Source organism: Onychostruthus taczanowskii, unplaced genomic scaffold (genome assembly GCF_017590055.1).
Source record: "Onychostruthus taczanowskii isolate IOZ18803 unplaced genomic scaffold, ASM1759005v1 scaffold27, whole genome shotgun sequence".
NCBI classification, from domain to species: Eukaryota; Metazoa; Chordata; class Aves; order Passeriformes; family Passeridae; genus Onychostruthus; species Onychostruthus taczanowskii.
Genome location: NW_024500017.1, coordinates 2667921 through 2689198, shown reverse-complemented (window position 1 = coordinate 2689198; position 21278 = coordinate 2667921). Strand labels below are relative to the sequence as shown.

General features: G+C 38.1%; 1 protein-coding gene across 1 annotated transcript in view; it reads left to right on the top strand.

The window, feature by feature from the left end:
- EIF3H (eukaryotic translation initiation factor 3 subunit H) overlaps window positions 1-21278 on the top strand; it is an 87034-nt gene that overhangs the window by 49308 nt on the left and 16448 nt on the right. The window contains exon 3 of the mRNA XM_041407616.1: window positions 20625-20792. Coding sequence (XP_041263550.1) covers window positions 20625-20792 — 168 coding nt within the window. The remainder of the gene's footprint in view (window positions 1-20624; window positions 20793-21278) is intronic.

Sequence of the window (21278 nt, the reverse complement as noted above, 5' to 3'; positions counted from 1 at the left end):
CACCAGCAGCCTCTGAACACCTTGACTATTAATGCACTCTTCTATTGCATGTTTTTCTGCCTCAAACTGGATTGGATCTTTAATAATCAGAATACTTTTTGTATCAATACATGGTACCCCCTCAAATGCTTGTTTTCCTTGACAAAACAAATGCCTACTCTTTAGACAGCTTTGCACACAGAAGTGAAGGGTTCTGTGGTTGGTTTTGTTTGTTTTTTTTGTTAAGAGAAGATTTGTGTTTTGGAATTCTAACACTCCTTTTTAATAATTTGCTGCATAAATCCTGTGTCAGTATGTAAGGCATTCTGACTATGTATTTATCCTTCACACTGTAAATTCAGTGAATTAAAGTTTCCAGTTAATGACACAGGGCCCTTGCTTTTAGTTTTACAATATTTTCTCAATTTCTCAAATGTAAGAAACAAAGTACATATGTATTATTTGATCAATTCTGTAAGTTCTGGATGACTTAAAATGGTTTAGATGTTATTTAAGTGTCTTGCTGATGTTTTTCCTGATCTGTTATGGCTCTTGTTAGGGCACTTATTGCTGGGAGCAGACCATTTCATTGCTCTGCAGTTTCTGAAGCAAATGATCATTGCTGTAGGAAGACCTTTGTAGGTAGAGTTTAATTTAAATATGTTCTTGGCTGTTAAATTTTGTAATTTAAGCACCCCTGGCAAAGCAACTCTTAGCTAACCAAGGCATTTGTATTGTGACCTGAAAGCAGTGGTGTATTGATTAAGTTGGATGGCTTCAAGAATGGTAAATTAACTGTAACATGTAATTTATCCCTTCTTTGATATTTTTAGGACAGTTTTTTTTTAAGTGATGAATAGGAAGAAAGAATAATTGATTGGATATTTCTAGTTACAGTGCTGTTCATTCTAGGAGAGATTTGTTCTCTGCAGTTGAACTTTCATAATAATGTGATTTAATCTATCTGCTGAGGGATGGGAGCTGTCCCAATTGTTCCTCTGTGCATTTGGCTGCCTGTTCCTGCCTCCTGCCTTGTGCAGGATCTGGGGCTTGCATGGTGAGTCAGATCAGCTTATTGATCTACTGGAGAGTGAATCCAACAAGTTGCTGAAGCTCATGTAGCTGGAGGAAGAGAAAGATTGGGTATGGACTGACCACCCATTTCAGCAGCAGTTGAGGGTAAAGGATTGAGTGTGACATGAAACAGTCTAATTTTTGTTGCCAGCTTATTTACTTTGTTGTCTGTTAACACAGCAGAGTTAATTTTATCATAAAATTACCAAGAGCTGTAAACATTATTGTGGTGACTTATTTTTTTCTCAGCTAAATATGCAGATAATGTCAGATACAGTAATTCTGAAATAAGCCTGAGCAAAATATTACCTGTTTCACTGCTGTAAACCTGTCAACTTATGTAAAAAAGCTAAGCAGTTGCCATGACTCTCATTAAGGGAAGAACTAAATTTGAGCTCACAAAGACAGGTTACTTGAGCATTTAGACGATACTTGAGATTCATGCAAACTACTCTACTGTGTACAAAGCAGTGTAAATAGATAATGATTCCTAGAGCCTAGCATGGAAACTTCATAGGGCTCTGTGCATCAGATTGACATTTTGGTTGTTTGTGTTGGTTTGGGTTTTTTGGGAATACAGGGTGGGTTTTGCCCCTACAGCTGCTTTGAGTTCTGAAAATCTTTTGCATCACACTTGTCTTCAGAGTATTCCAAAGTTATATTGCAAGGTGGATTATATGCAACAGTTATTTGGAAGATAAGCTGAGGTTTGCTTGTTTTTTCTTAAATCTGAACAAATGCTAGTGCCCCCTCCATGCCTTGGTTCTCCTTGTGTCAGAAGCAGTCCTTTGTCCATTCTTATCCTGCAACCATTCATCCCTTTGCTGCAGGGTGTCAAGGAGCAGGGCACAAGTAACATGTAATAATTTGGTATGCTTGGTATTGCAGTTCTGTTTCTGCATGATAGATTCTTGGTATTGTGTATGATTTATATCATGAACTACTGGCCTGATCACATTTTCTGTGGCCAGTCCTTAATTCCTGTTCCCTAGGTGATGACATGACATTTATATCTTCCCTGTTTTTCTCTCATGTCTTGCATTAAATATATATAGAACTTTTTTATTATTATAATAATTGCATTTTTGCAAATTTAAGTGTGAGAAAAGGGCCCTGTACTGGGGGAGTTTTCTGCAGCACAGCTTGTGTTACCATGTAATCTGTTTTTTGAAAAAGTTTCCATGTTCCTCTGATTAAACATCTTAATCACTTTCCGTTCTACTATGAAATTTTTATCCAAGAAAAATAAGTTTGGATGTGGATATCACTTCATCTTCTGACTAACCAGATGCTCACTGGGTATTTATGCTTTTTTGTCCCAGGTTTGATGTTAGAATTGTTTAGTGACCAATTTTGTTGGTCACCAGACAATGTTTAGTGATCAGTTCTGTTTCAACTGCCTGTAATGTTCCTATCATTTATAACACTGTATAAAATCCAGTCTCTTTCGTCAGTACTAATGGAAGTGAATGATAGTATGAGGTGATGGAAACATTTTATTTCCTAAACACTTCCCAATTTGCCGTTGATTTTGGTTTCCCTGGTGGACTGATCTTTCACAGCTGTTGCAAAATGTAAGTGCGTTTTTTCTCTGCTGTGCAGATATCTGCCTTTTTCTAAACTCTCCATGGCACAAAAGGGTCTTTTTAAAATGTCACAAATATAAAGCAATTTCTGTTGGCATTAAATGTAAACATTTTGCTGTCTTTGTTTATGGAAGAAATTGAAAGTTTAGGAGTGAATGGGTGAAAAAAGATAAATATTGAGCAGTCATCTTATAGAAACAGGAATGTGAGCTACACATAGTTTGTTCCTTAGGAAATATCTTACATTCATTTTTATCAGTTTTTGGTTATCAGTTTTTCAGTTTACTGCTTGAAAATACTTGGGGCTTCACTACTATATAATTGCAGTAACTATGCCGTCTACTGTCTACTCTTTGTTATTTCACCAATAAGTTTTGTCAAATGTAATGACATATGGATGCAAAACAAGTTTTTGTAAGTTTGCTTTCACTCTAAAACTAGTGAAACTATATATATATGCACATATCCAGTTTTAGCTATATATATTTATGTATATAAATATGCCTAGATAAATGGTTTCATATGTTTAAAACTGCCTAAAACCCCTTATGATATAAAATAGTAGGATAGGTTTTAATTGAGATAACTTTGCTTTTAGAAATTATTTTCCACTGAGGGTTAGCACTGGGCATTAATGCATACATATGGAAGCATAATGTTGATTCAGATGGAAGAGGAAATATCAATTTAGATTGAGGAATGTGTTCCCTATAATCCTCCCTGTTCTCAGTTATTCTTGTAGAGCTTTGCATAGAGCTTGTAGCTGTGGTGCGGGAATACTAACTTCAGTAGCAGATGTGAGCCTGAAGCTTATTACATGTTCCACCAGATGTTTCATTTATCTTTAGGGCAACCTTCTGGTTTGTTTTTTATATCAAACACTGTGAGAAATAAAATTCAGAATATATTTTAAACATGTTATGAATATTTGGAGATAAAGGAAACCTTTTATAACTTGTAGAACCATTGTAATGTCTCAAATATATTTTTCTTTTAGATTGTATTTCAGCAAGATATTTTATAATTTCCATTTGTATAATGATCCAGTCTTAGACTAAGCTTGCTTGTAAAGATAATGTAATACTAAACAGAGCAGATTTTGTATGTTTATGTAAGCCTATTGTCTACTTCTGTATTTATTAATAGTTCACGTGGTTTGATATCTTACATATTTACTGCTAGAGGTTGTTCACTGCATAAAGTAGTCTTTTGGGTGAAGAAGCCTTCACCCAAAAGTAATTTCAGTAATAATTGTGAATCTCAAGAAGACATCCCTTAGGCTAATGCATTTGGTATTTCTTGAAGGAAATTCATCTTTTAATTTCATCTTTGAATAAGTGGGCCACTTGTGTGGCTCACTGGTTTAGTCTTTGCACAAAGGCCTTCACCTCTGTGCGGAGTGGAGTATCAGAAATTCAGCTTCTGTCCACCCGCAGGTACTCCTGTGCTCAAACCATGTGCCACCCTTGCCATATTTGAGTTACAGCATTGTCCAAAAGCTGATGTGTGTCTGGTGTCTGTGAACAAAAAATAAGTGTAGCAGACCCATGTCATGGAAAGTTTTGCCAGGGAAAATTGTAGAGGATAGGAAGTGAAATGTTGATCGGTTTTTAGTGAATTTTGTTCATCAAGCATGTTTAATGGTGTGAGGGCATGTCAGGGAATTTGGTGGTCTGTTTTAAAAGCTAATTAGCATGTCTTTAAGTTCAGGGTTGTATTCCTGATCCTCTTCATGCTTCCAAAGTAATGCCTAAGAAAGGAGGCTGTGAGAATAGACTTGGTTTGCCACATGGCCTTTGGCAAGAGAGGAGGAGAGAAGACCCTGGCCTCCTTCTTTAAAGGACAGCAATGGAATGTGTTGGGATGATAACATAGCTCATTTAGCCCGCTGCCTGGAAATCACTTGGGAGGAGTGGTTGTCCATCGCAGAAGGGGGATGGATCACCATGGGCTGGATTATGCTGAGTCTGAGATAGAGATCTGGATTTGTGAAACCATTCTGAATTCAGCTCTCCTGCAGAGAAGTTTCAGTAGTGCAATTCTCAGTTTCTCGAGTGTTTCTAACTCAGAACTTTGGCAAGGACATTTTTTTTTTGTGTGGAATCTTCCACTTGCTGAAGGAGTGGGAGATTGTTTCAAGACTCCTGAACTCCTTATGTGTAAGAATTGAAGAAAGATTATTTGTAAAAAACCTGAATTAGACTCTTAGCTAATCAGCAACTGAAAGTATTGGGCAGTGAAAAAACTGTTACGCTACCAATCAACATGATTTTGTTGGTGTTTTATGGCTAAAGCTTTGTGCATATATGCCACAAGCTCTGTGTCTGTGTGGATGCATTAGGGCTCTCTAATAAGCATCGCTGACTCAGTCTTCCCACAGAAAGAAGGATTTTTCTTCCAGTCCCCTTGGGTATATTCTAATGATAAAATATGGAAGAGGTGTTTAAAACACAAATTGCAGGATTTTAAGTAGTTGTTTAGGGACTCTTGAGAATGATATAAACATCTTTCATCTAAGGCAGAGTAAACTTCTTAAAAAGTTTGTGGATTCCCCACTGGGACCTGATACTGTCATTGTTATGCATAAAAATAAAATACATTGGGAAATTAAAAATAATTAGGTAAGCATAAATTGAGGTTATTCTTATTGAATTGTCACCTTAACAGATACCTCAAAGTTGCCACTGTTCCACTCATTAAACTTGTATTATTTTGAAGAGACAGAGCATACCATTTAAATAAAATGGAATACAACAAACGTGTAACTGTGGCAAAAGGAAGTTTTTAGTTTTTTCAGTGAAATACTTCAGGAAATAGCATTCTTTGTAATATCTTGCAGAGAAGGAGTCTTCAGCAGTCCATCTAGATGTAATTCTGATTATATTGATATTAAAGAGAATTTACTGAGTCTGCTCTTGATGGCTGCAACACCATTTTTAAAAAATTTAAATGCAACTTTAAAAATAGAACATCATGGTCAATGTACTAAATGCTTTTTAATTTACATTTCTTTCTGCCATGTTTCTCTGTTGAACAATATGAATTCTCCAGGCCTTTATTTTCAAGTCCGCTTGACATTGCAGTCCAGTGTTATTCAGTCCTTGGCTTTGTTTCCTTTTTGTCCTTTGACAGTTCTGTATTTTTGTATTTGCTTACCATATTGAACTGCAGATGCAAATCTAAGCACAGTTTGTGTAACAAAATATTTTCAGACTGGCTTACCCATGTTAATTTTTTTGAAACAATTTCTGTTACATTTTTGACATTCAGTGAGAGTGTCTAAAATAAATATAGTCTGTGGCTGTTAACCAAAGATTTTGCACCTATTGTGACTCGTGTCTTGTTTGCATTTGAAAAAGTATTTAGGCTGAATCCTTTGAGAATTATATAGTGCTCTGTATAATTGCTTTTAACGTTTTCAATAACTAACAAAAAGATGAATGCAGAATGAAAATAAATGCTTTTGAAACACAAAAAATCTCCTTCAATGAGCTTTCACACTATGGTTGTTTGTTTCTAGAAACCTATATTTTATTCAAGACAAGCCTGGTTTACTTATATTGTGATATTTTTATTTTAGCAATTAGCAGTACTTTGTGATTTTGGCCCCTTTAAAAAAAATGTTTTATGTGACTGAAATTAATGTTTGGCATTTCTTTTTGTTATTTTTCTTTACTGTATTCTAACTTACTAAGCCATCTTTTTCAGTCATAGAATCATTGAATTGCTGAGCTTGGAAGGAGTGTCTAGAGGTCTCTGGTTCAATCCTCCTGCTCAAAGCAGCACAGCTAGAACAGGTTGTACACACGAGTTTTAATTGTCTCCAAGGCTGGAGGCTCTACAGCTTCTCTTGACAGCCTGCTGGGAAGTTTACCCTTCCTCAGAGTATGAAAGCAAACAAACAAATAGGCTATTTTGTCATATATTGAAGTTGAACTTCCAGAATCTTCACACACATGGATAAGATCCCTCTGAGTCTTCTCCAGCTCTCTCAGGCTCTCCCTGAATGACAGATGCCCCAGTCCCCAGGCATCTTTGTGGCCCGTCCTTTGCTCTTTGTTCATGTCTCATGCTGAGGAGCCCAGCGCTGGACTCAGCACCCCAGATGTGTCTCACCAGGGCTGGGCAGAGGGGAAGGATTACCTCCCTTGACCTTCTGGGAATGCTTTGCCCAATCCCCAAGAATTCCCAGCCTGTGCTGCAAGGGTCCATTGATGGCTCAACTGAACGTCCATCCAGGACCCCCAGTTGCATTTTCTGCTGAGCTTCTTTCCAGCTGGTCTGCCCTAGCATGTGCTGGTGGCTGGGGTTCTTCCTCCTCAGGAACAGGACATTGCATTTGCCTTTGCTGAACTTTTTTCCAGCCTGTTTAAGTCACTCTGGAAGTCAGCACAAACCTCCTTCTGGTTTTTATCATGGCAAACTAGCTGAGGGTGCACTCTGTCCCATTATCCAGGTCATTAATGAAGATGACAGAAGGATATTTGACCCAGTATCAATCCCTTGGGCACACAAAGAGTGACTGGCATCTGGATGGGCTTAGTGCTGCTGCTCACAGCCCTCCATGGCTCATCATCTTTGTGGCTTTTTTCTGAAGTGTGTTTGGATAGTATTAATCTTGTTTTTCCCCCCTCCAACTATAATTTGAGTTTGTAAATACAATGTTGTTACAAAGGCATTTTGGCAGTTCGTGAAAAATAGGTACCACCAAGTGATTTGATGATTCATCTCTTCCTCAAATGAAACTTTTGCTTCGAGGCTTTGTTCAGAATAAATGGTGAGTGCTGTCCCAAGGGTTTGTAGTCTTCAGAGAACAAGCAGAAGTGGAAAGAATTGACTTGTCCAGCCCCCATCAGGGAGTCCTTCAGCTGAGCAAGCAGTGGAACCACAGCCTACTGCCTCCAGCTCTGATGTACTGTGCTTTTTCTCTTACTCATTAAAGAATTGATTGCAGCGAATCTGCCCCTCTGCTTCCCAACTTATTTCCAATGTAAAAAACCTTCTTTAAGTTTATAACTTCCTTCTTGGCACAGAGCACTTCTTCTGCCTGTTCAAACAGGGTGTGAGTTCAGTTCTTGGCTACTTTAAAAGAACAAGCCACACTTAGATATAAAAGTTGCAAGTGCTATATTGCTGAAATATTAGCTTTGGCTTGCAAAATCCTGCCATATGATGTTACAAGCCCTAGAAATAGGAGGAATTCATCCTGACTCTGTCTTGTGTAGCTTGATCTAAAAGCCATGACCTTTATTTTTGAAATTAAATTCTTAAACTGTTGTGGGTTTTAGTTTTGTTTAAATTATTTGATATCTTTGCATTTGAACATAGTGTACAGTCTCAAATTGCTGAGTGCCAAAGGCTGCTCCTGCAAAGTCATGATTGTCTTTTACCTCAGATATCTAACCACTGCTGGTTTTATTGTTCCTATTGCTGGGCTGTGGAATGGTCTTCCTGAATCTGGCCTGAATTCATTGTTTCTTAGAGGACACATTGAGGAAGTGATACTGATGCAGGCATTACTAGTGTTAGCTTGGGCTTTAGAAACTCCACTTCATAATACCGATGATGATGCCATTCAGTAGATGCTGTGCGGTGTTGTAGTTCCTTAGTGCAGGAGTAATGCTCAGTGAAGTGGAGATTTCTGTGCTTAGTTACCTTGACCTGATTTTCCCTAACCATGATGTTATTATGGGAAAGATTGTAAGCTGAAAATTTTTTGGAGTGGGGGTAAGGATTGAGCTGAACTTCGTAATACTGGAAACAAATGCTGTCAGCCTTCTGTGTCTTGTTTGGTGTTGAGAAGTTGCCTTTACTTTTTCTGTGCATATAAAAGCCTGGTCATGTGCATGAACATTTACCATGGGAAATACACCTTGATTCATGGTTAAATATCTATTTACATATGGGATGTATATATGTATATGTCGTGTGTATGTGTGTATTCTTTCCTCTCTCCCTCTTCTTCCACCCCCCTCATGTCTGTATGTATGTGTACATATATGCACACACATGACTGAAAATAAAGGAGTCAGTAAGTGATGATGATGCATCTGATTTCCTTGGGTAGAAAATGGGACATGTAGTAGTTAATTATGCTGGTTATCCAGGCCAAGCTTGGAAGCCTGGTATAGAAATAGTTTGGTGATTTGGAAAATGTTAATGCAGTTAATGCACAGTTAGTCTGGATCTGTCTTGACCAGTTGAGATGCCATTCTGGTGTACCAGATTTTACTTCTTTTACATCCATGTAGAAAGCGTCTGAAAAGTGAGCCATTGTTGTTCAGGTACTGCGGTAGATCCCTGTGTGTTAAAACAAGATCTGCTGTGTGTCCCTAACTATAATGGTTCTTGTGTTAAAGTGGCGCGATAGCTGCCAATGAGCCTTTCAAAACTGTACCTGCTGGCTTTCCCTGGCACCTGGGCTAACCTGTTTTAAAGCATCATTTTGGAGTTATTTAGAAGTCTGTGCTGCTGTGCCTAAAACTGTACACTTTTAAAACCTTAAGTACTGTAATACTCTTTCACTAATTAAATGTTGCACACACTAATTAATTGATAGATGCTGTGGTAGTAGTCATGTAAGGAAACAGTATAATGATGTTCTTGAACATTTATGTTTTGGAATTGGCATAAAAACAAGGTTTTACCTAATGAAGCATAACACTGGCTTTTTCCAACATCATTGCTTAGCTGTATGGGATGAGATGTGTTGAAAATTTGGATGCCATCAGTTCTGGATGATGAATTTTTGGTCAGTGTCATGTCTCTCACTGCAAGCTCTTGCTGCCTGCTAGCATATGTGGCCACCGTATAACTTCTTGCATCTCCAATAACCTTCTAAAGCTATCACCTGTCATGTTGAAATGTACACAATATTATATGTAATATTTGGGGAGCAAAGGAGGCCGATTTTCACATGCAGGAAGGGACAACCTCTGTGAGAATTTGATTTAATCTGTTGTTTCCTGGTGCAGCCAACAGTTTCCAAAATAACTGTGCTGTGACTGTTGGTTGGCAGGGAAGACTTAATAAAAAAGCAGAACATGTCTTGTGATCTAATTGCAGTAATTTAAGAGTCTTTTGGGCAAATGCTTTCGAAAGGTTTGAACTGGTAGTCTTACTCTTCCTCTGAAATTGAGTATTTTTCCTCAAGCGCTGTAGAAAATGTTGATCAGTGTCTTCTACTTTTGGACCCATCTAAAATCAGTTTCCTTCATATTATTTCACAAACTTAAAACTATCCTGAAGAGAACTGAAAACAGCTCTTGGCAGCCATCATGCTACAATAAAATACTAGTGTAAGATGTGCCCCTCAAAAAATGGAGTTGTTTGATATACTCAGTTCTGGCTGTCATTAGGCATCATCTCTGTATGGATCTGTGGCCTCCACATGTGCAATGCAAACCTTTCACTTCATCTAGAGAAATCTTTGGGTGGATGGGTTGTTTACTTACCCTTTTGTAAGCCTGCATCTTAAGAATTTTTTGTGTTAGAGTTTGGAAAATAAAAGCTGAGTTTTCCCTCTCTTTTGAAGAGTTGCCTAGTGATAAGTGGTGTTAAATATGTGTGTGTGTTGTGTAGTGGCAATCATTAGCTCAAGAACTAAACCAGAAGGGAACCTGTCACTCTGATCTTCCTGCAAGCTAAACAAGGGCAAAGATTTCTGTTGTGGCAGGGATTGCAAGCAAAAGGACTTGACTCATTTTATCTGGAAGTCAGTGTTTGGCAAAAGCAAATGTCTGACCCTGGATCTTGTAGTGAAGAGATACTTTGTCATCTGTCTGCTGGGTAGAGCTTGGCTTGAATTCTGACTTAATTGTACTTCCTGTGAATTAAAGTGTTGCTCATGGCTTGAAGACCTGGCTGACAGCCATGAGGAGCACTTGTAGATGGTCCTACAGCAGAGATCCAAGTGAAGCTGCCCTTTGTTAGAGCTTTCAGCTTAGTCATTGCTCTCTAAGCTGGTCAGATGGGATGTCTCAGGCTGTGTCCTGGGCTGCTCAATGGGATGTGTTACTTGGAGATGTAGGTGGGGCTCTAAGAATGTTGTAAGAGGTGTGCTGAAGCATCCTTGTGACATTGTGTTCATCTAGGTATTAGACAAAGCTCCTAGCTGCTGTGTTAAATGAAGGGTGATAGTTAAGTACTCTTCTTACTGAAGAGAAAGAAGTTAATGTGGCATTTCATAGCTGTTTGCTCAGCAAGTAACAGCACCTGGGCTAGACAAAACTGGTAGCCTTCGTAAAACTAGTTGAATTTTGGGGGTTGTGTGGGGTCCTTCTGCCTTCCTGAAAGGAGCAATAGATGCTGACTGCTTCAGGCCTTCCCGGTGCTTGGGGAGGTCTTGCTCTGCACAGTAGGCCCCCAGTGGAAGAGGCAGTAAGGGCAATGCTGAAGATACAATAATCTTTTTATTTTTTAATAAAATACCTGTTTAATTTTGATTCTAAGGATGAGTTTATGGGCATGGCTACCATGTTGTTCTGCCAGAAATTGGAACTTCACTGATTCCCTCTGCTAAATGTTTAGTAGTGTTGTCACTACATGATGGGCTGATGGAGGTCACAGAGAAATAGCTGGTGTAATTTTCAGCTGAAGAAATAGGCAGTAGCAATGAATTGCTATAAAGACAATTCAGGAAAATTGCTGTATGGGGGCTGTGTGTGCATCAGTGCTCAGACCGTGTTTTATGAGCTTGAAACTTAAGAACAATGTGAGAAATTCTTGAAAGCTGACTTGTGCATATTTAATACCAAGCCATCAGAAAACCACTTGCTTCATTGTATCTGGCAACACAAGATGGGTGTGCTGACTTTAAATAAGCTGTTGAAGAAGTCACTCCACTTCCCACTGCCCTTCGAATTTCAGCCTTGCAAACAGTGATTGGTAGAAAATACCCAAACTTTGAAGCTTTACAAAGAAGAAAAATGCTTTTGCTGTGTTTTCAGAGGAGATGAGGAATTTAAAAGGCCCAAAACCCCTTATGTGAAGTCATCATTTTTCTTCACTTACTGAAAAGTTATTAACTAAATGAGACTGACTTTCTTATGATGCATGCTGTATGAAATTACTGATTTTCAAAATGCAGGGAGTTTTGAGTTGTTTCCATTTCAGTCTGTTCCTGTTCTGCTTTCGAATTGTTGAATATGAAAATCTGTATTATATTAAAGTAAAAGTGACTGTGTAATTCATTAATCTTTAAACATTTCCAAATTTTTCCAGGTAATTGAATAACCTCTTTGAGTATTTATGTAATACAAAATTTTGTAAAAAATACATTAATCTGATTGACATTTATGTAGGAAAGGAATTAGTTTCACCACACATTTTTGTGTTATTTTGTGCTTAATTGCTTTGTAACTTAGAGCATTAAGGTAGATATGTTGTAAAGAATATTTTGATATTTTGTAAAGAAAGAGCTTTTTTACCTGTTAGATATATCCTCACTAGAGTAAACAAACTAAAATCAATGGCTGTTAAAGAAAGGTAAGGATATTTTAGGAAACTTTAAAAAACCACTTTTTTTAAAAGGATGTGCTTTCTTAGATATGAGGTTTTGTAACACAGAGTTGTTTTTTGACCATGCTAATTCCTTTTCATGCCTTTAATCCACCTTTGCATGTCAGCAGCTAGAATGATACTGGACAAAACTGGAGCAAGTAAAGGCTTCAAGGTGCTGAAGTTCATGGGAATACACTCCTAATAGAAAACAGTTGATGCTTTCATTAGGCATGTGATGTTTATTAGGAAATTAGATATCATCTTCCTGCCTTCTTACAAGGAAAGCAAGCTTTAGGCTGAACAGATGGCATTTTTAGTAGTACAATTTACTGCTGTCATGACAATGTAGGCTGACTGAAACTTTTTCTCTGGATAAAGATTTTGATCTCTTATCAAATTTGTCTTCAATCAATGTAGAAATAGTAGTATAGTAAGCCAGATGGACGCTTGGACAAGAATAATATTTACCTGCCCTATAGAAGGAGATGGAGGATTAATTGGCGAGTGTTTGTAAGATGCTGTGAAGATGGATCTTTCTAGATAAATGTGAAAAAAATACTTGAAAAATATGGCAGAAAACCTTCAAATACATTGCTTTTTCTTTTGACCATTTCTTCTTGATAATCATTGCCAACAAAATAGTTGAATTATATTGCTTGATTTTAACTTTATTTCAAGATGCTAGTTTGTAGTGGATTTCTGAATTGAAAATGCTTTTTGAAAACTCAGTATTTTAGTATTTCTGAAAGATAGCATTGTTATGGTTTTATCCTTTGGAATAGTGTTGCATATATTAGAAGACAATTTCACAAGTTACCTTGACAGTCCTACCTGTCGTATTTAGAGTCATCTTGAGGCTTGGATGTACTTATTTGAAAACAGGACAAGTTTCCATTATCTTGAATTGTGAAGAGAATTGTGTGGTCATTGAGATTTAGCTTGTCCAAAGGCTTATCTGAGTGTTTGCTCATGTGTTAATAAAGTGCTGTAATAGGTTGATGGGTTTGATTGCCTCTTAATTCACTGGTTGTGTGCTTAGACCAGAGCCCAAACCCGCTGTCAGAAAACCCTGGGCGAGTGCCAGCACATGTGCAGGAAGTGGTGTGCTTCCATTTTCTGCTTTCCCGTTGTCCTGTCACGCACATCCTGGTGCTACCCATTCCCTTGTTTTACTCATTTGCTCTCAAAACTTGTCCTCATCCTTTATTTCCACCAGTGACAGAGCTGCCCTTTCCTACCTTGCCCTCCTTGGTCAGGAGCTGTCAGCTGTCCTTGTGCTGGCCTATGGCTTGGAGCCACCTCTGCAAAGTGGCAAGGTAGTCATGGGCAGTCACTGCTGGCTGTGCTGGGGTGTCCCCAATCCCAGGACAGTTTCCCCTGTCCCTAATACCAGGGCTGTGGTCATCAGCTCTGGTGGGGACTGTGATCTGGTAATAAATAACCCAGTTGTAGAGAGTGATAAGGTCACCTCTGAGTCTCCTTTTCTCTAGGGTGGACAACCCCAGCTCCCTCAGTCGCTCCTCATTGGACTTTGGTTCTTGCTAAACTGGTAATAAATAACAGTCTGGAGGTACATGCTTACACTTGGGTTAGTATCTCCCAACAGAAGCATTCCAAATGTTGGTTTTTATTTTTATTATGTTCTGCTACTTTTCACTGTTCACCTACTGATTGTGATATCTCCTCTGGGTGTCCTATACTTTATTCTGTTGAGCACAATTAATATCACACAGTGCTGTCATAAAACTAACATTGAGTTGTGATCAAGGTTAAAAATGAATGAGTTTATTGAATGTACATAATGAATTGTACTGAAGAGTCTTTCCTCTTATGTTTCTCTCATTCTTTCTCATAAAAGCAAAGACCTTTTTGTTTTAGAAAAACATGAAGGTACTAGCAAAGCCTCAGTTGCTGTAATAAGCATTCACTCAGAAGAGGTTCGCTCTTACTAGAGCAGTAGTGTTGGTGGCATGGAAGCAGGGGATTTCTAAAGATTGGTAGCCAATTTATCTCATAGCCTGTACAGAAAGTGAAGATTTGTGAATGTTCAGTTTTTCTTCCTCTGTTGCTAACTCATTAGAACACAAAATTCCTTAAAAAAAGCTGATGAGAGGATTGGAACCAAAGTCCTATGAGGAGTGACTGAGGGAGCTGGGGTTGTCTAGCCTAGAGAAAAGGAGACTCAGAGGTGACCTTATCACTCTCTCCAACTCCCTGAAAGGTGGCTGTGGTCAGGTGGGAGTTGGTCTCTTTCTCCAGGCAGAAACTGACACTACCAGAGGACACAGTCTCAAGCTGCATCAAGGGAAATATACGTTGGATATTAGGAAAAAGTTTTTTACAGGAAAGGTGATAAAATACTGGAATGGTCTGCCCTGGAAGGTGGTGGAGTCACCATCCCTGGATGTGTTTAAAAAAAGACTGGATGTGGGAATCAGTGCCATGGTCTAGCTGAGGTGTTAGGGCTGGGTTGGGCTCAATGATATTGAAGATCTCTTCCAACCTAGTGATGGTGATTCTGTGATTTGGACAGATATGTTCTACCCTTTTTTTCATTCTTCAATTTAGCAATTAAAATGGGGTTGAATTAAGTCTTTTGACTTGCTTTTCGTTTAGTGCTCTTATGACTATGACTCTTGGACTTTTGCCTATTTTAATGTGATTTTTTTTTTTCCCCCATCCAGCTACCTACAGACCCTGGTCTGCTTAGCTTCCAGGTTTAGATGAGGTCAGGTGCTTTCAGCCCTGTATAGAAAAAGTGCATAAAATAGAGCACTGTTTTGTAAGACTGACTTGATATTTCAGAGGAGGAAATTAATATTATTGAGGAAGGCAATATTTACTTTTAATTTTTTTCTCTGTGAATAGGAGAATTGTTAAGTTACTGAGTTTGTGCATTTGTCTTGGGAGAAGGGTGTGTGTATGAGGTGGTTGGATATAGATAAAAATCTGTAAATATGTGTGTGCATATGTAGTGCACACTTTGGACAGAGAAATATATTTCAACAGTACCTAAAACCTTTTTCAGATGAAACATTGTCTTTACTGGAATTAATTCTGAATTCTTGTTTTTCTTTTCTCATTCTTTTTAGTTGTATTTTTTAACCATAACAAGTTGGTTGTGGCATTCCTTTTTTTTGTGTCTTCACAATTGGAATTGTTATCAATAGATGCAGTTATTGTGATTCATAGTTTTTTAGACAATTAATTGAGATTGTGTGTGTGGAGGGAAATGAATTAATCTGTTGTCTCCATAATTCTCTGTGCTAAATTAAATAAATCAATTTTCCTTCTTTTCAAATGCATACGCTGGTTCCTTGAACTAGCATCTGCTAACTTGGTTTAGTCATTGAAGATACTGTCTGAAGCATACATGTGGTTTGGCAAAGTTAATATGTATAGAAAAACGCAAATATTTTTGTGCTGTGAAGTGTACAGCACTTGTTCAGTACGCATGCTACCACATGGTAGCACTTCAAAACAGATAAATTATTGCATCAAAAATACAGCCCACATTAATAGCAGTGCTATAAAAGGAATATTTTGGTGGTTTTTCAGTATATTTTGACCAGATTAACCAAAACTTGCCATGTTCATGTTGCTAGTTAAATTCAGAGAAATGTCGGCACAAAACCTGGGTGCTGTCTCTTCTGATGGACTTTTTTGACCCTTGGACAGTATGCCTAATCTTGATTAAATTTTGAGTAGTTTTACTTCATCTGTCTTCTGGGTGCTCAGCATTTTTTGAGGAAACAATATTCATCCTCAGATTCACTCTCCTTGAGGGTGTCTTTGTGAGGAGGCTGTAGAAGGTGAGGGAGCAGCGAAGGTCCACTTAGTTCCTGAACCAGTGACCTGCCCTCCTGAAGGCAATGCAACTTCTGCTCTTTGAGCACACTTAAAGGACAAATTGGGAAACACGGGTTGAGGCAAACACTAAGTTGTGAGTGGCAGACCAAAGGCTTACACAGATGTTAGTGGTTTGTAGCTTAGAGTTGGTTGTTACTTCTTTTGCACAGGGTCCACTGCAGCAAGCTTGGTGATGGGCAGCATAAAACCAGTCAGTCTGTGGCACCAGGCGCAGGTACAGAGTCCTTCCATTCCAATGGGGTGTTGCTTTTTAGGAGGCATGTGGATTGCTGCTCTTAAAATCAAATTTCTTAAGGTGTATCAACTTAAATTATCTTTTGGAAATTAAGGCCTTGAGCTGGTGAGGTGTCATCAAATGTACTGCCTCCAGGCCACTGTTGGGCTCGTGGGTTTCACATGTCACAATAGTTACTGGTAGTCTGAGTGTGGCCAGGCTGAAATGCATCTCCTCTGATGATAACAGTCACTATTTAAGGACTGAATTGTAGCAACATGGATATGTGATCCCACGAGAGGTGAATTCTGATTAATTTTTCTTGGTAAAGAAACAGTTCAGTAATAAGTAAACTTGCATCATTTGCTGGTTGCTTTTCAACTCTAGGGTTTTAGATTTGTTTGCATTTTAGAATAATGATCGACCTTTTTTCAATGCTTCAGCTGATTTGACCTATTCTGAAATTAGGTTTTCAAATAGTGAAATTACTGACCAGATATTTTAAGGCATGGAAAACGTGGCTAAATTGTCCCAGTGTTGAATGGGCCATTACATCAGGGTTCAATTCTTTGTCTTGTAACTGATATATTATGTATTTTTTTCTTCTGGTTGTGTTTTTTTTTTTTTTATTTGGTCGGGGTTTTTTGAGGGTGTTTTTTGTTGGTAAGGTGGGGTATATATCTCCTATATTTGTTAAAGCCCAGATAAAGTTTCTAATATTGACAGTATTTTCTAGCAAAGGAAAATGTCTTTGTTATTCTATTATTTTAAAAAATCTTTTACAGTAAATATTAAAACAAATAAACTACTGTAATAGGGTTTACTGTCAAGATTTTTCAGTCAAGGCATTTTGGTAATACAAATCCACACAAGTCAGTCATTTTCAAACAAAACCCCCTGTTGTATAGTTTTGTACTTTGTTTGCTTTAGACATATTATAGTAATGCTTTCTAGCTTCCTTAACCTTTCTAGCTCCGTCCCCGTGCCCATTTTTTGCAAACTAACAAAAAATTGCTATTTTAGAGGAAGGAGGTGGTGTTTTTTAATAATAAGAAAAGAGAGAATATTTTAAAACATTTTAAACATCTAAGAATCTCAGGTGCTCAGGAGAGCTTTGGTGGCTCAGGAGGCAGAGTTTGCACGTTCTCAGTGCAAGCAGCACTGCTGGGAAATGCAGGTGTGGCTGTTGCCTTTTCTCATCATAAGGACATCCCTGAACAAATAGTTTGTTTTAAAATGTAGGTACACTGCCTAAATGTGCGGGAGAAGGAGGCAGCATCCTGCTCTGGCTGTTCCCCTGCCCTTTCCTTTGCTCACCTCAGTTCTGGGCACTTTAGACTAAGTGGCTCCTTCAGTGTCAGCTTTGCAGAGCAGCTTGGGAGGGACTGTGACATGAAAAAGTCACAACTGTCCCAAATGCTAGCAGATTGAGTAACAAATAGATGGAGAGAAGCCCAGTCTGTGCTAAGCTTCTAGGTAAAAAGATGACGTTTTGTGGATTGGGCAAACGATGTAAAGAAACAGTGGTAACGGTATCAACAAAAGCAGCTTGGGGGCTGTTACCCATTTGTGCAAGTTGGCAGCTTGTTGGAGCTATCTAGCTACTAATACATGTTATAAAATATATATGTTTGGTTAAAAGAGTTTCCATTTCTCCCTAGTGGGGACTGCATCATGTTTTAATTTCTGCAGTTGTTTTCCCAAGGCAAAGATGTTAGCTATTGATGCTTTATTGGTTCTTTGACATTTTTTCCACTATTGCCTTCATTATCATCTAACTGCTAACAGTCATGAGAGGAGGAATTGCTGACATGAAATCTGGATGGTTTTCAGTGAGCCCTTTTTCTTCTGGATAGTATCTCTTGCATCGTGTAACATCTCTTACATGTTGCTGGGTGTACTGTGTTTAAGAAAAGAACTTGTCCTGGAACATGGTTACTATTTAGCTCTCAGAAGAGCACTTGAGAGCATGATATGCCTTTATTCAAGTTTGTAAAAAATCTGGATGTTTTCCTGCTCTTGAATATTACACTTCTCAAGGTGGAAATTATCTGGATGTATCAGCCACATGATTTTATAGGCATCTATGTCTAAGTATCTTTCCTACATCATTACATGACCACCTCTACTTTGAGAGTGTCCACATTACAAGAAGTTCACCACTGCCAGAAGTCTAGCTCAGCTATCTAAAAGACCACATGTAATTTAATTTAATTATCACAAAATCCTTTATCTGTTTCAGCTGCTTTTGAAAATCCTTTCTAGTTTTTCCTCTTAATGACTTCATTTGGCTACAAAGGATCTAACTATAATTTCATTTTTTAGCATGTTGTAGCAAGTCATGTGAGAAAAAAGTCATTCTTGCTATCTACACAGATACACTTTTGAAAAGCTTCTTTTAACCAAAGGAGTTTATTCTAGCTTCATTTAATAACTGGATATACATTTTCAATTCAAAATCATGCTTACATGAGGAGTCTTTTAGTTTGTTTTGGAAGAGGTCTGTGTTATTGTTTTAATTATAAAATTTAGAAACTTACCATCTTCACCTCCAAAAAATCCACAAAAACTTTTAAAGTTTAAGGACTGAGCCTCTTTGACAAACTAGATTTTTTCTTTAGAGCTAAACACTGAGATGCAAAAGCATTGGGCTCTGGGTAAGTAGCTTCATTCAGCCTGGCCTCTGTTTCTGGAAGTAGTACAATGAGCTTGCTTAGGTCTGGCATGGGGAAAGGTTTTCATTCTGACTGGGAAATAGCTGTTTGATCAATTGTGCAGGCTGCCCTGAAGAGTGTAGAGGCATCTCCAGATTTGCCTTGGTTTTGAGACATCCACAATCAAGCAGGCCTCTCCTGCACTGGCTGTGTTTGGGCATTTCAGAACAGAGCCCGGGTGGTTTCCCTGTGTTAGTTTTGGGATGCTGTAATATCATGGTGCCCTGGATGAAACACAAATTTCAAGTAATTCTTGTTGAGATGCTATGGTATAGAATGCTATCACCAGCATATACTGATAGAAGTCTGCAAGGGTTTCTGTAAGTGCTTATAGGTTACTTCAATACAACAGTCAGTCAAATATGGCAATTTAATGAAAAGGCAAGTTAAGAAGACTGCAGAATGTAGTTTGTGCTGCAAGGGTGAGTGATAAGTTGGAAAAATATTTGTCCAGTCCTGAAGAATGTCTCCTCATATCTTTAAATAATGTGTGGATTTCCCCCCCCCCCCCCCCCCCTTTTAAAGGATATGAAGTGGGGTCTGAAAATGTAGCACATTCCATGGCTAATTAATTTGTGTTTCTCTCTTTTATAATGAATATCATATTTGCATCAGTACAACGAGAAGCCTTGAAAAAAATTACCAAAAATGAACACATGGGGTGTGTGTGTGTTATCTTTGTAATTTTTGCAGCTGCAGACAAAATTTAAGGATTGTGTAGTGTAGTTGCATTTGATTTCCTGTGAGTTGGCTCCGAATGTTGGTTCATCTGATAATCATACTAATTTCTCTTTCCTTAAATTTAACCAGCAGGCACAGTGTCTGTCTGTTTGAAAGGTCTGATAAGTGATAAAGTGTATTGTTCTGTTTGATGGGATTATGTTATATGTTCCTGAACAGAACTTTCTTCCATGAAGGTGATTGTTTGAATGGAGCATTTAATAGAAGCAGAATTTTTGTGTTGGTACAAGGAAACATTACAGCTGTTGGTGTAAAAAGCCTTACAAAAATATGTTCTCTACTATACTATATGTTCAAGGTAACTCTCTGTATTTAGATATATGTGTATTATAAACAATAATATGTACATGCATGCATCCTTTGCATTTATATACACCTAAAAAGAAGAAATAGTGTTAAAAATTGGAAATAAAATCCAGTCAAAACTATCTAAGAGCTATAGCTGGTTCCCCAAGCTCTGATACTGAAAATGTAGTTTTATGTACTGAAAAAGACACAGTTTATAATCTATTTCATGTATTCATGAAATAATCCTCCTTTTGATTCCAAAAGTTGCCTAATTCCAGACAGTATTGCAACTTAAATCACAATAAGTCTTTGTTACTAAATGGTAAAATGTTACTGCTTAATGAAACCCAGTATCAGATTTTTTTTTTTTTTTATGAATGCGGAAGGTAATGCACACTGTAAATGATGTGTAACAGTTTGTTGATCACTTTAGCAATTAACTGCAGCTGAAAAAAGTCTGCTTACTAGGCTGGTCCTACTCTCATTCTCTGAGGAAACTCTGGGTTTTAGTGAAGACAGTCTAGTGAGTAAACAAATTTCTAGGCAGTTGCAAAAATGAAAATGAAATACAATTTACTCATTTAATATCAAGCTTTCTCTTTAAATAGTACTGATTGTGTAAGTTTACTTTTTTAACATGCTTTTTATTTAATCCAGTCCAATACCAGATGGAAATGATGCGAAGCCTGCGCCACGTAAACATTGATCATCTTCACGTTGGCTGGTACCAGTCCACATACTATGGCTCTTTTGTCACCCGTGCCCTTCTGGACTCCCAGTTCAGTTACCAGCATGCAATTGAGGAGTCTGTAGTTCTCATTTACGGTTAGTATGAGGTTTCCTTTATTACTCTTTTCCCCTCTTAATATTATTACTACTATTTTTGTATTCTGTCTTTTGCCTGTAAGAGTAGCCTGGCAGGCCTTTTCGAGTAAATACCAACCCTGTGTCTACGGCAGCCTCAGCAGCAGCTAAGTCTAGACAGGGTTTCCTTCTTTCTGTTTATTTTTCTTGCTATCAGAGCCCTGATGTGTACGTTTTGGAATGCTGGAGTAGCTGCTTCATTTTTATTCCTTCATCTCCCCTCCCTCGTGGAAGGGGCTGGTGGAACCCGACCAGATGTCTAACAAACCCCGCTTGCTAGCGTGTCTGGCTCTGTACGTGACTGACCAATCATCACACGAATTGCCAAGTTTTTTTAATACCTCTGACAGAAGCATACAAAACCTGGACTGTTTCTTAGCACAAAGATTTTTTTCTTTTCTGCCTATTTAATGGTGTTTCCTCAAGCTCTCCAGACCAGATGTTCTG